The sequence below is a fragment of the Vigna unguiculata genome, chromosome 1 (genome assembly GCF_037176805.1).
Source record: "Vigna unguiculata cultivar grain cowpea cultivar isolate G323 ecotype 2 chromosome 1, ASM3717680v1, whole genome shotgun sequence".
In the NCBI taxonomy this organism is placed as follows: domain Eukaryota; kingdom Viridiplantae; phylum Streptophyta; class Magnoliopsida; order Fabales; family Fabaceae; genus Vigna; species Vigna unguiculata.
In genome coordinates this window covers 38,859,548-38,874,229 of record NC_140792.1, presented here as the reverse complement: position 1 = coordinate 38,874,229, position 14,682 = coordinate 38,859,548, and the positions used below count along the sequence as shown (strand labels likewise).

Below are 14,682 nucleotides of genomic sequence, written 5' to 3'. Positions count from 1 at the left end.
ATATTATACAGTATTATACAGTTTTGGCGTGAGACATTTAGTTGCAAATTTTTAAAAAGAAAGTTTTAAAACAATAAACTATAAAAAGTTAAAATGTAATTCTTAAATCTAAACATTAATATATTTAGATACCAAAGTCTTCCACAAAATACAATATAATTGAATTGAAGATCACAAAATATTCTAAATCTTTGATTCATTTTTTGATGAAAACAATTCGATAAGAGTTTTTTTATTGATTTATTAAAATCCTGTTCAATAGATAAATTATAATTTTTTATCAAAAAAAGTAAAACTTAATCAAATAGAATATTTGATAATAATAAAAAAAATCAAATATATAATATTCTTATTCATATAAATAATAATAGAAAATATATAATATCTTTATCGGTATATAAGCTCTAAAAAGTTTAAACGAAATTTATCTTAATAATTATTCAGAGGCATAATACCATATATCTAAGATCGTATGTTTAATATGGTGTTGTGAAAATAATAGAAGAAATTTTAAAACAAAAAGTTATTCTTACCACAACACTTTTAGTAGGAGTCCTTCGAGATCAATCGTGTTCTGAAAATATTCGAAAACTAGAATAAACCACAATATGTAAACTTCGAGAAATTGATTAAGAACATCTATAAAACAAAACTTCTACGTACAAAATCACCTAATGAATTATTGCATAGAAATATACATGCTCCGCATTATTAATATCGGTAAAATTTATCAATTTTGTTGTCGGTAATTATTAATATCGATAAAATTTATCAAAAAATATTTTACTGACAAATTTTATTGTTGGCAAGTTCTGAATAATTTTATTTTATCAACATACTTTTGTAATTATCGTCGAATTTTATTCATTAATAAACCTGGTTTTTCTTTTTCTTGTAGTGTTCATAAATAATCTCATAAACATTTATAGAATTAGTTTGTAAAATAATTTCAAAACATTTTTTAAGATTTATTTAATCTCTATTTCCTAAAGTTAACATTTGTTTTTTTATATACAATAAATATGATACCGATTTAAATGTCTATCTCTATAAATAGAAATGGATAGGAAACTTAATTTTAAAGATGAGGATGAAAATTATCATATTCTATCCATAACTATTTATTAGTATCTACGTTATCATCACTTTTTTATGCAATATATATATATATATTACTCTTAGTAAATATAAAAATTTAAAATATATATATATATATATATATATATATATATAACTTTATTCTTACATTGTTAAAATATAATATAGTCTATTACATTGCTGGATTTAAATTTGTTATTTTATATATTGTTATGTTAGAAAAATAAAGGAAATATTTTTAAAAAGAAAAACGCTATTAATTATACACTCTTGGATGTTCTTTTAATCTTATCTTTGAGTTCAATCATTTTACAAGCATATGTATTCTCAATCAGCTTCACTTTTACATTCTATAACAAAATTATTGTTTCGATTGTATCGCTACTCATTTTTGAGATAGCAAGTACAACATATTATTAACATTAATCCATATTGCACATACAAATCATTATTCAAACAAAATAATTTATTATTGAATATAATATACAATATTTTGATCAATTTTATGTTTACAGTGCAACTTCAATTTTAAGTACGTATAATACAATTACGCATTTTATTTATGAATAAAAACTAATGTGTTGTTCCCTCTAAAGTTTTCCTCAGAAGCCGTCATTAGTTGTAAGAGCAGTTTGTTGTTGTTTCTGGATTGCATTAGCTTTTGTATAATTGTTTTGTACTTCTAATCACAAAATCGCAATTACTTCCTGCACGTCATCAATTTCTTTTCCCATCTCATCAAAAAGCTTCGAAAAATGTTTTCTATAAAGGAGAGAATATTTATTTTCCAAAAAAATTGTTTATCATGTTCAAAAAAATAAATTCCAAAATTGATGGAGTGCAAGAAGAAAATGATGGGGGTGCAAGAAGTGATTACCTTACAAGATATAATTGAAGTTGAGTCAAGTTAGCAGCGGTTTGGACAAAGACAAAACCAATAAGCTGAACAAAAGAGTTACTATAATAAAGTATTTGTATTACCCTAATAATTATATTCTATATATATTAATCAATATTAACCTACAACATATATATATATATATATATATATATATATATATATATATATATAACTCCAATTATGATCACATTTAGAAAAGTTACATGTATGACAACTTTTTAGAGTTTTGGATGCTAATCACAGTAAGACTTGAGCTAATCTATTGAAGTCATTAAAATAATTGATCAAACAGTTAAGAGACAACCAAAATATTTTTCTCATTTACTTAAATCATTAATTTGAACACCAATTAAAGTTTGTTCATCCTCATCCTTCACAGCAGTCATTGAAATTTGATTTATTGTAAAGGAAGAGTAGAGGGGCGTAGTGTAATGGCAATAAACAAAGAGGAAAAACGATGGAATGGAATGTAAGTAAATGGAAATAATATTAAATAGCTAAAGAGAGAACATAAGTTCTAGACTTTTCATAAAGGCAGAACGATGAGTATGAAATATATCCTTGAAAAGTAGAAATAACTTACAGTATCTTGAATTTTGAAAGGTAAGAAAATCAACCAAAAAAAACCTGCGACTCACATAGGTCAAGCTTGCTAGTAAATCCCATAGCTTTATTTGCATTTTTTCTTTCCTAAGTTTCCTAAGTTTATGAATTAAGAATATTTCATGCATGTTACTACCGTCACTGGTTAAAGACCATGTGATAATGCAGTAAATAAATATTTTAATATATTGCTTGCACACCACTTTAACCAAGAAACAAATGGGAGATAAACAACTCACAAAAAAATCAAGATTAACAATTACAAAATTGGGACTACTCCCCTGGGGCTAAAAAATGGTAATAGTTGACACATTCATTACTATAGACAAGATAATAACAATAATTTAACTATATTTTCTATGTTACAAATTTGATTTTCATGACTCAGCTCATCAAATGGTGGTCATCACTGTCCATTCCTGAAGGCATGACTGTTAACTTTTTCAGCGCAGCCATGTTTTGAATGTGCATTTGATTCCATCTACCATGTGATAATGTTTTGGACTCACGGCTCGTGTCTATTGACTCGACTATGAAGTTCCAACATTTCTTGGTGGTTTGGGTCCACTGAGAGCGCAGCACGACAATCTCTTAGCGCACCTAACACGTCCTCTTTGTGTTCATGAAATGCTGCACGTAGATGCAAGAGGTGTAAATCAGCTTTAAATGCAATTGCTCTCGAGAGTTCGGCTATGGCTTCCTCTTCCTTGTGGTTGTCCATCAATACTGCAACCACAGATATACCAAAACACTTCAGTAATCTAACTATTGAAACATCAAAACATGGCAGCCAAAAGAATGACAACAATTATGGACAATATCTAATATTTGGAAACTTTAAGATAATTATTAAAGGAATATTTAGTATCCTTAGGTAAAACACTAACCTGCAGCACGATATCTGTAAGGATACACCCGAAGAGGATCTAATCTAGTGACCATCTCCAAATCTGCCTTTGCTTGTTCACGATCACAATACTCAGACCTCTTCTCATAAGCCGATGCATTGTTTTTTGCCTTCTTGATAAGTTCGGTCATTTCCATATAAGCTGCAGCCTTGTCATTTTTGAGGCAATGAACACGCGCAAGACCGTGATGAGCTCGGGTGTGTCGGATTTTAAGGGCATTGATATAACAATCAGCAGCCAAGTCCAATTTACCGCAGTCAACATAAACACTTCCAAGATTGTTCAGTGCCTGAAAAATTAAATGGAAATGTTTAAGTCGTTAAACAACTGATTAATTATGCTCAAAGTTGGAGAAACATATTGATATTTCAAGTTGTAAGAGTATAACAGCAGAAAACTTTTACGAGTTCAGCTAAAACAACAGAGCTTCATAGTTAGTTCTTATTCTGGACTTTTAAAGACTAGCCAAAACTTACAACCACGTAATACAAGAATATATAAATCCAGAAATTAGAATGCAGAGTGATTGGGGTAAATAAGCATTTTCATTTAAGCCTGATAAATAGTTCATCAATTTAATGTTTAGAGGGTGGTTCCTAGTATATAGCTCATACATTCTGTATATAGATTAGGAAAGAGATTATATGCTTTACTATATTGGGTGTGGCGAGTCAATCCCTAAAACTAATTAAATTGTGTAAATTGTAATAATAATTCGTGAGGATTAGAAAATATTTCTCTCTTGTAATTCACATAGGAAAACTCTGATTTAAATCAATAATAAAGCTTGCAAGTTTTGGGCCTGAGAATATCTTGTACTTCCAGTCACCATCAAGTTTGGATCTCCTGTTGAAACAAGTTCTTATCAAAGTGAAGAAGCAAAGTGTCTATGAAAGTCCCAACCTGCCATCCCTCTGAGCCCTCTTGCTAGATTCCACCTTGCACCTCCATATGCAGCCTCAGAACATTTACCACCTCCCATGGTCGATTGATCTAGTGCAGAAATTCGATTGCATATGACTGTTCCAAGATAAGCTCATCTACTTTGCTTTCTCAGGCACCCCAATTATAACACATGAGAAACTACAACAGCAGTAACAACAAAAGCCTTACCCCAGGAAGTAGTCTGGTTACATACATCAAATGATGTCATTTGGCTCTGTGATGACCAAATCTCCAGAGACATTTTTCACAACGAAATTCTTTGTAACAATTTCCTCTAATATCCTTCTCAGTCTATTTCTCCCTTTTTCACAGATTAAAAACCACACAATCTACTCTCTTAATTGGTGCTTACAGTGGTCTTCAATGTACATTTTCAAACCACCATAAGTAATTTCCTATTATATTTACCTCAGTTGGTGTCACAACAATGTCTCTTTGCATACAATCGTTCAAATCTTATCCTATCTTATGGCCACGCATCCATCTTGACATTCTCAATTTTTTCTACTCCCGCATTTTTCTCTTGTCCCTTTAAAGCCCAACATTCGTAACCATAGACTACAACCAAATGTACAGCCACAAAACTTATAACTGAGCTTGGTAAGCATGTTGTGATTACAAATAAAAACTTTCGATGTCTTTCTCCATTTTAGCATCTTACTTGTATCATGTGTAACACCCTAATTAACTTCCTTCTCATTTTGTATTATTAATCTCACATATTTATATTATATCATGAGAACAATAGGATCCCTTTCTGCATTGTGACTTAAAAGAGGAGGTTTACATAAAATAATCACCTGAATCTGTTGCAGAGGGATACCCAACTTGCATACGAGATTAAGAAACCATTGTGTGGGAAGGCCTTTTTGCAAGCCAAAATTTGGATGGGATGTAGGAATTAATGATAAGACAATTATCCGGTTTTTCTTTGATGAAGTGTCAATCAATCTCGATGCGTTTTATCCTTTCATGTTGAATTGTATTATGAGCAATACGAATAGTTGGTTTATTATTACAATAAAGATTTAAGATCATTCAAAATAATTTTCAACCAAATTAATTTGCACCCTTTGTGCCATAGCCCTGAATTTAGTTTCCACACTCGACCTTGTAACTACATTTTGTTTTTACTTCTCCAAGTCACCAAATTTTCACCAAGAACATGCAATATATTGAGGTGAATCTCTTATAGGTACCAGAGCCTGCATAGTCTGCCTCAATGAATACATTTCCATATTTAGTTTTCCATCTTTCTTGAACAACAATCCCTTCCTTAGACCTGGCTTTAGATATTGAAGGACTCTATTCACAGTCCATAAGTGTCACTCTCTCGGATGATGCATAAACTAACTGACCATTGGTTAGATGTGAGCTAAGTAAATGAGCTTCCGTACAAGCCTATGATATTGACCTTTATTTACTACAAAGCTATCTTCATCACTCACACTTATATGGTTTTGTTCTATAGAACTATAGTCGCCATGCAATCAACTTTAGTTTTGCACTAGATGGCTTGTATCCAGAGGAAGTACCTTAATTTTTCAAGATCCTTCATCTCTAACTGAGAAACAAGCTTTTCTTTGAAGATCAATTTTTCATGTTCATCATCCCACAAAAATCATATTCAACTAAATAGACCAAAATATAAGTTTCCCTTCTAAGAAATGTTTGTTAAATAGAGTATAGTCACCTTGAATCTACTAAAACCCCCAATGAAATCATAGCCTGAATATGTCTCATAAACCAAGCATGCGGAGCTACTTGAGTCTACACAAGGCTTTCTTCAGCCTACATATTTTATTCCTTAAAACAAAGTGGAATCTCAGTGTAGACTTCCTCCTTTATCAGTGTCAAAGCCACTAAAATCAAGGACAAGCTGGTTGTTTGAAAGGCTACTCCAATCAAAGACCAAAAAGGGCAAAAAATGTATATTTTTTTCAGACTACAATATCAGGTTTCATGCTACACTTGGTTGGCCAGCTTCACCCAGCTCAATTCAAGGTCACCCCTTGTTGAGGCCAGCCATGACACATCTGGCCCCAACACAAAATTCAAACAAAGGAGTGTTAATACATAACCAAAGTGGGATTCAGTTGATAGTTAAGTCCATTGGAAGTCTTTTGGCAAATAAATGTAAATTGGGATGAAAAAGAGGTATTGCTAGAATGTAAAGAGGACTGCATACGGGCAGCTGAGAGCCAATTAGTCCATTAGTTAGTTACAAGGGGTTGGTTGCTAAACAGGAAAAATCAGATTAGGGGGATTCGTCAAGTAAATATGATAATTTGTGTGTTAAAGGAGAAATCGTTTATGAAGGGAAAAACCTCCAAGAGACCACCTGTCTCCTGTTCTCAGTGACTCAACAAAATTGTTCATTTTTCTCATTCGTTTCTATTAATTTTCCATTTATTTTCTTAGTTTCTAACTAGTGAAATAATTTTGTAGAAGTGGTACAATAGAACCATACCTGACCTTTGCGCAGATTATCTGAAGGACACTTCAAGGCATCTTCAAGAAGTGAGATAACAATCGGTGAACATGATGGATCTATGCTAGAGTCAGCCAATGCATAGGCCTTCAGGAAAAATGCCTCAAAAGATCTTTTGATACTAATAGACTCCTCTGCTTTCTGGAGCCCTTCCTCATAATGACCTGTGTCATATAAGATCCACCCCTCATATACAAGTCGTTCATGCTCACTTGATGCATGTTGCCGAGCTAACTGTAAACTCCGCATAGCAGCCTCAGGACAGTTCAACCTAAGTCAAATAAATACATCAGATTTATAGAGGCATCATATCAAAGTCAGTATTTAGACAGATAAAGACCCCGAAGCTAGAGAATCTTCCTTTCCAGACACAATTTCACAGGGATAACTTGTATTTCAAAGTAAAATATAATGTTTTATGGATACTTCCTCCTTAGTGGTTGAGTTTATTATCACTGATGTACAACTTCAGAAAAACAGATTTCCATGTGCAAGTAACCAGCAGATAAAGAGTAGCTACCATCGACATGTTATTAGTCATGAAATTTACAATATGATTCAACATTTTAAGCATAAAACACCAAGTATCATGTTAGGTTCCTAATACACATGACAGTAAGTTAAGTTCAAGGCTGGAAAAACTAATGACAGATACCAAATATCAAAGCATTTTGTTAGGGAACGGGGGAGGGGGTTATATGGAGGTTTGGACCTACTATGATTTCTAGCAAAACTAAGTCCCTGACCACTGACTCATTCCTAGAGGCTTCAAAAAGTTCATAACATACCTTAGGAGAAGCAATGACTGTCTGAAGTACAGAATACCTTTTGCCGCATCAGATTCAAGCATCTGGTATATAACAGACAAGGACCCAATATCATCAACTGCAGACCAACAGTCGTATAACCGAGCCCAACAATCAGCAGTTGTCCAACGTTCAACATGCTCACGCACAAGTGTGCAGAGTTGAGATGCAGCAACACGTCCCTCAAACATTCTATAATCTGAACGTAAAGTAAGAATTGTTTGAACATCACATAGAGCTGCTTTGTAGTCCTCAAGAGTCAGATGGATAAAAAATCGTATTTCTAAGCATTCTAGTGAAAGTTTGAACCCAAGAATCCTATTGATTTCTGCTAGTGCAGCTTGAGCATTCTGCGTACTCATCAAAGAGGCAGCCCTGTACATGTAAGGATATGCAAGTGTAGGATCCAAATTACTTGCTTTCTCAAGGTCATCCCACCTTTTGTCACTATCGCAGTATAATGACCTTTCCTGATACATCCATCCAAGTGGAGTAACAGATGAAATGACCGAGCTCAACCGCTCATAAGATAAAATCTTGTCGCCCTTTATAACGTCCAGCCTAGCTAAACCTGCCACAGAATATATATGGCCTGCGTTTACGGCCCCTTCAAAAAGAAGACGTGCCTCATCATATTCTTTCCTTAAGAGTCTTACACATCCCAATTGATGTAAAGCCAGGATTCTCTGTTTGTCATTCTCAGCAAACTCAACTAAACGTTCCAGGATATGAATTGTTTCGTCCGAACTAGAATTAAGGTTCATAGAAACTTCACTTAAGAAACAGAAAAGTGCAAATATACCTGGTCCAACCATTACTGCTAGCTGCTGCTTATTAGCATGAACAAATATCTCCACTACCCGACTGTCATTCAAACAGTTTGGAAGATCACGCAAAAGGACTTGTAAACAGGATGCAGCAAGTACAGTTGAATTCTCATCAAGAGCATATTCCATGAGCTCTACAGCATCTTCTTTGGAGGAAACCAAGTATGCAAGTCTTCTATCACAAGCATCTTTAAGTCTTTCACAACAATACTTATTTGCAAAAGCTAATATCTCCAATAAAAGATTTGGAGGGACCTCAATTAAACTGCCAGTCAAGCTGAAAATACTTATTGCCCTCATACCTAATGGAGAGATATTATTTTCAGACAAATCTATAGTCTCAGCACGTGATTCGCTGAAATACCCCTTTAGCATAGCATTAAATGGTGCCGAAAGTTCAGAAATTTTTTGTCTATCACAAACTATCTCTTCATCGCCAATTGTAAAAGTAACATTTTGAGAAATGCGGTTCTCATTGGTCATTCTCCCCACAGAACTTACATTTACATCAAATGGAAGATGAGATGCTATATCTACAGGTGCAAACTCCTTCGCACATTTACCACAATTGGCAAGCAAGTCCGCTATTAGTTCTTCCTCTTGCTTCTCATATTTCAACCATGCCCCATATATAATCTTCTCATGAACAGTGTTGGCTCTCTGCCAGGCTCCCTGAAGGCTTCTACGCATCAGTTTAACTTCCCCAAGGCCCCTAAAGACCTGGTATTGTAACAAAAACAGATTCGACCGCTCTTGTGGTGGACAAGACTCAAGCTCTTCATGGATTTGTGCTAAAACTTCCACATAATCAGCAGGCTTATAGAAAGGCAGTACAGCTGGCTGAGGAACCTTGACCAGAGATTCTCTAAAGCAGATAAAAGCAAACAAAACCACATCCCAACCCCACCAAAAAACAAAAAACACCTAATTAAATTGGCAGAAAGGCAAAACTTCAATGGAAATAAAGGGTCCGTTCAGAGAGAAAAACTCACATTGAGGCAGAGGAAGGGTACGATGACAACTTGGGAAGTTTCCCTCTTTCAATTTGAAGCCAAGACTGAGGATTCAAAGCATTTGGGTGCGTCTCTTTACAGGATTCTGCAGGGAAGAAACTCCTCATGGGGCATAAGAGACGAAACAACTCCCGGATCTCCACAACAGCACCACACCAGCACCACTTCAAAAACCAAACTTTACGAATTGGGGGCACATTCCATTGCCAACAAACACAGCAATCAATCTCAAGCTAAGGATTTGGTGCACCCAACCAACTAGCTATAATATAAAACAAAAGCTAAAAGGAAATTTAAATTGAGTTAATTTGATTATTATAATATGCTTATTCTATTGAGTTCGGCATAAAACAAAGCATGCCCCCATGGTAAATGGCTGGGAAAGATCTCAAGCAGAAAAATGTAACTCACCGAATCAGTTCGGAAAATGCAACAAATGAATGGATAGAGAGAACTCGACTATGAACTGAATCTGCAGAGAAAAATCAAATTGAAAATTTGGGACTTCAACTAACTTCTTTTTTTTGTGCCTTTGCTTTTTGGTGATAGGGAAAGTATCTCACTTTCCTTCTCCTGGAGACAGACCATACAAATTAAGTTTTTCTTTTAAATTGGAAGTTGAAAGTTGAAACTGCTACACCAGACTTGATTTTCTTTCAAATAGTAATAACTTTACCCTTTTGAACAGATTTCATGAAGTTTTGAATTTCAACGTATTTTTATAAATTAAGTCAAAGAAACAGTAACATTGGAACCAAAACATTTTTTTTTTTTATTTTAAAACATCAAATAGACAAACGCATGTGAAAAATTACAATGTTTTAGTCTAATCTATAAATAATATTAAAACTTTTCTATAAATATTGGACACTTTCGTCTACTCAAAGAATGTGAACAGAGTGTCTACAGAATAATTTTTTATAGGATAAAAGTTTAGATGTGGGTTGGATATGCATAATTGCATATGAATATAATTAATCATTGTCCTTTTATAAAAAGAAAACTAATTATTATTGTGAAAATAGTTTATTATCTTCATTTTATGCTAAAATTTTTAGTCTAATCTATAAATAATATTAAAAAAATTCTGTAAATATTTGCTACTTTCGGTTATACTCAAATAATGTAAATAGAGTGCCTGCCTACAGAATAATTTGTTAGGATAAGACTTTATATGTGGGTTGGAACTTGGAAATGCATAATTGCATAATTGCGTATGACAAATGCATATAATTAATCATTCTCCTTTTATAAAAGAAAATTAATTATTATTGCAAAAATAGTTCACTATCTTCTTTTTATGTAAAATTTATACTTTGGTTGGAAATCATAGTATTTCATTCATGAAATATTTTTATATTTTATTTTCATTTTCATTAATTATTCGTCTTATTTTATGGTTTCGTTTCGGTATATTTGTAAGTACAAAATATGTTGTTATTTTTTTTTATATATATAGCATTATCTCAATCAAGAAGGATAGAAAGTGATAACGTGCAAAAGATGAACACCAACCACATAATTAGTCCATCAGATAAAAAATAACAAAAATGTGATATATTCATTCGGGATTGACACTTTTTCGACAAATTAACCTATATTCACGCTGGTAAGAATAAATTGCTTTTTTCATTATTTTATTATATTAGTTATAAGTTTATATTTCAGGGATACTATTTATTTGCACTTTTACGCTTTTTTTCCTTCAGCAATATTGAGGTAAGACTTATTCGATAAACTATAAATAACTGTGAAATAATTCTATTCAATATTAAACACAATTTTATATTTAAAACTTAAAGTTAAAATCATCATTTAAGTTAGAATGATTACACGTTGTTTGATTCCGCTGATGACATAATAAGGTGTTGATTAACCATTAACTTATTTTAATTTTCACTCTGTTAACAATTTAAAAAAAAACTACTATTTTTCTATCATGTTTATAGAAATAAATTTGATAGTTTGATAATAGATAGCTTTTATTTATTTTGTAGATAATTTTTATTTATTACTTTAAAGAAAGTGGTTAAATTTAAAAGAAAATGTTAAATAAAAAAGTAACTAAATTTAAAAAAAAAACTGTTACTTGAAATTTAAAATTGAAGAAAAAAGAATTTAAAGATAAAATTGGAAAAAAATGTGGACACAAAGAGAGATTTATTTATATAATATTATAGAAATATAGATTAAAAGACATTATGACATTTTTAATTGTTTCTTCCTTTTTACACTCAAATATATAATTAAACTCAAATATTTTTAAATAATTATTAAAATGATAATTAAAAAATTGTAAATTAAATTATGATAAATATATATTTTTAATTAAATTAAATATATTAGTTATAAGATAATTTATGTTTATATATATATATATATATATATATATATATATATATATATATATTTGTGCATTTTAAATTTAATATAAATAAATTATTCACTTATGTTTCAAATTAAACACTATATTTATTTGTTGCAATCTTTTTTAAGTAAAAAATTCTAACTTGAATGATATTTTCTAGTATTTTTTGTCTCAACATCATGTGTCATTTGAGTTTTATCATATTTTTACCATGAGCAAGAAATTCTTGATATAGATATACTTTTTCTCTGGTTAATTAATATCGACTTGAGTAATGAATTATTTGCTTAAACTATATTAATTAATGAGAGTCCAAATTTTTTACTGGTTTTTTTTGTTCTCTGTTGAGCAATAAAAATATGTTGATATTTTAAATATCTTTTTAATTTTAAAAATTCAAAATTTGTATATTCAGTGTATTATAAAGACACATTAGAAGAACAACACACACAAAATCCAACAAAAATCCAAATTCAATTAACCGAGATGAAATATTGTACATTTTTGAATCACAAAACTCTTAAAGATCCCAACAATAAGAATGAATGTAAGTCAATGAGGCATTGTCCAATGAATTTTTGGTTGTGTTCATTACGTTCCAAAAATTTATACCACACATGTAATGCTCATAAGAGTAGAGAGTTTCCATCTTATGGTTATCAAATAAATCTCCTTTTAAACAATATCTTCATCTCCTTTCTCATTCATGTGGCCAAGACGCAAAATGCCACAAAATTACTTAATGTGGATTGAGAGACAAATGAAATTAAGTATGTCATAGTTGACTTTTACAAGATATGTATGTTTTCTTGACTTGTTTGTAGTTGCTAGAAACTTATTTTCCATAATTTGCATACGCCGATAAGTTACTTAGTTAACTACAATTATTTATACTGGTAGATCTTCAACCAATATTTTGGGTGTGCCAAAATTTTGGTTGAATTACTTTTTGATCCATTTTTTTTTCTAAAAATGTCAAAATGGTCATCTAGGGTTTTTTAGTTTCAAATTGGTCTCGAATTTTTGAAAATTGATGCAATTTTATATTTTTCATTCAATTTCTTGAAGTGGAGTAAGAATTTTTCATCAAAATTGACTTGAGGATTATGTCAATTACATCAACAAAGCAAACTATCATTATTCACAACTTCATTTTTTATGAAAAAATCTTGACCCAATTCAAGAAAGTATAGAAAAAACGACAAAAATGCATAACTTTAACAAAAATCGGAACCAAATTATACTATAAAAGCTGGAAAATCAACTTAATATTTTTAAACGAAAACATAAATCAAAACTGTAATTTTAAATCTTTTATATAAAGTAGTAAAAACATTATATTTACTTCTTTCATAATAATAAGAAATAATAAAATTATAATTAAGTTATTGTTATAATTATAAAATTAAACATAAATAATTTTTATAATTTTACTATAATTAATTTTTATTTATGATGATTAAATTTAAAACAATAATTTAATAAAAAATAGTTAAATTAAACAAATAATGATTTAAAAGATAATATTAATAAAATAACTATTTTTATTTATGGAAGTAAATTTTGTACTAATATGATTGTTGGGCCTTTGGGGCGCGCCTTATTTTTTTGTTGACTCTTCGTATGCATTATAGAGTAGTTTGAAAGGATATATTCGCTGAGGGGAATTAAAATTTGGAGCTTTAATGTTCTTCTTACTCCTTGAAGCCTTAGCTATACTCTAGAATGCGTCATCAAAATAGACAGGTTTATTAAGAGTTTAACTTCAATTGGGTTGAGTAACATTTTCTTTATAATATTAACCAATTAAAAATCATAATTTTAAAAATTAATACTATAACAAATAGAAAGTTTATCGGATGGATTTAAAATAATATAAATTAAAATTGTAAGTTATGTTTAATATATATATATATATATATTATAAAATTTTAATTGTTTAACTTTAGTAATAAACATCACTATCTTTCTAAAAAATATTTCTCTAAATTTTTTATATTTTTTATTCAAGATTTTAAAATCATCCATCATATTTTCTTTTATCAGAAATCACGTTTTAGTATATGATACAGATTAAGATAATATGAATTAATATATGTTATTTTAATGCTGGTATGTTTTATGTACAAACCAATTTTTTTTAGTAAAGTTAGGATTTCTCAAATTTTTTTTTTTATTTTTAATCTTTTTATGATAAGAGATGTCAACAACTTTGGTTTATTAAGGATTATTTAGGTATTGAATTGTATTTGAAATTTTGGAGTTGAATTGAAAGTGGAAAAATGATTTGAGTTTTAAAATTATGAAATGCCTACTTGTTATAAAATTATGATTTGAGTTCAAAACTTTCATAAAGTTAAGGAGGACAAATGGAAAGAAAGAATATATATATGAAACACAAGAAGTGTATATGGTAATAAATACAAAAAAAAAATCTAATATATATATATATATATTAATTATAGTTCACGTTGTTGTTTTTTTCAATCAATGAATTAATTACACAAATCACGCTTCAATCATAATAATAACTCTTATCACGAGAGCTATTTACATTTCTTAACCACTTTTATGTTTGTATAAAAACCTTTGTTAAATTATTTTTATAGAAAAAGCAACAACTAAACATACAATTATATAGAGACAAATGCTAAGCAATTCTCTTAAGTAATTGTTAAGAACTAACATGATACTTTTATTTAAGAAATATTATTATGAAGAT

The 14,682-nt window shown here is 30.3% G+C and overlaps 1 protein-coding gene across 4 annotated transcripts; it reads right to left on the bottom strand.

Annotated features, from left to right (window-relative positions):
- Positions 1-2,805: 2,805 nt before the first annotated feature.
- On the bottom strand, positions 2,806-10,268 carry EOL1 (ETO1-like 1). Of its 4 annotated transcripts, none has more exons than XR_003604597.2 (6): positions 10,004-10,255; positions 9,572-9,873; positions 7,735-9,444; positions 6,931-7,217; positions 3,490-3,799; positions 2,806-3,328 (listed from the first exon to the last, which is right to left on the bottom strand). XR_003604597.2 is itself a non-coding variant. In XM_028071808.2 (6 exons), exons 2-6 carry the CDS (start codon positions 9,697-9,699, stop codon positions 3,108-3,110), a joined length of 2,661 nt encoding a protein of 886 aa, XP_027927609.1. In that variant the 5' UTR covers positions 9,700-9,770; positions 10,004-10,268; the 3' UTR covers positions 2,806-3,107. The 4 variants fall into 4 exon arrangements, 3 of the variants coding, with proteins under 3 accessions (XP_027927609.1, XP_027927608.1, XP_027927611.1); XM_028071808.2 differs by having other exon boundaries at positions 6,926-7,217; positions 9,572-9,770; positions 10,004-10,268; XM_028071807.2 differs by having other exon boundaries at positions 6,926-7,217; positions 10,004-10,253.
- Positions 10,269-14,682: the final 4,414 nt, after the last annotated feature.

Excerpts from the sequence above, each read along its gene's own strand:
- EOL1 (XM_028071808.2), bottom strand. The coding sequence starts at position 9,699 with ATGAGGAGTTTCTTCCCTGCAGAATCCTGTAAAGAGACGCACCCAAAT. Across the intron at positions 9,445-9,571 it reads TACCCTTCCTCTGCCTCAAT|AGAATCTCTGGTCAAGGTTC; the intron begins GTGAGTTTTTCT and ends TATCTGCTTTAG. Across the intron at positions 3,329-3,489 it reads TTACAGATATCGTGCTGCAG|TATTGATGGACAACCACAAG; the intron begins GTTAGTGTTTTA and ends CTGTGGTTGCAG.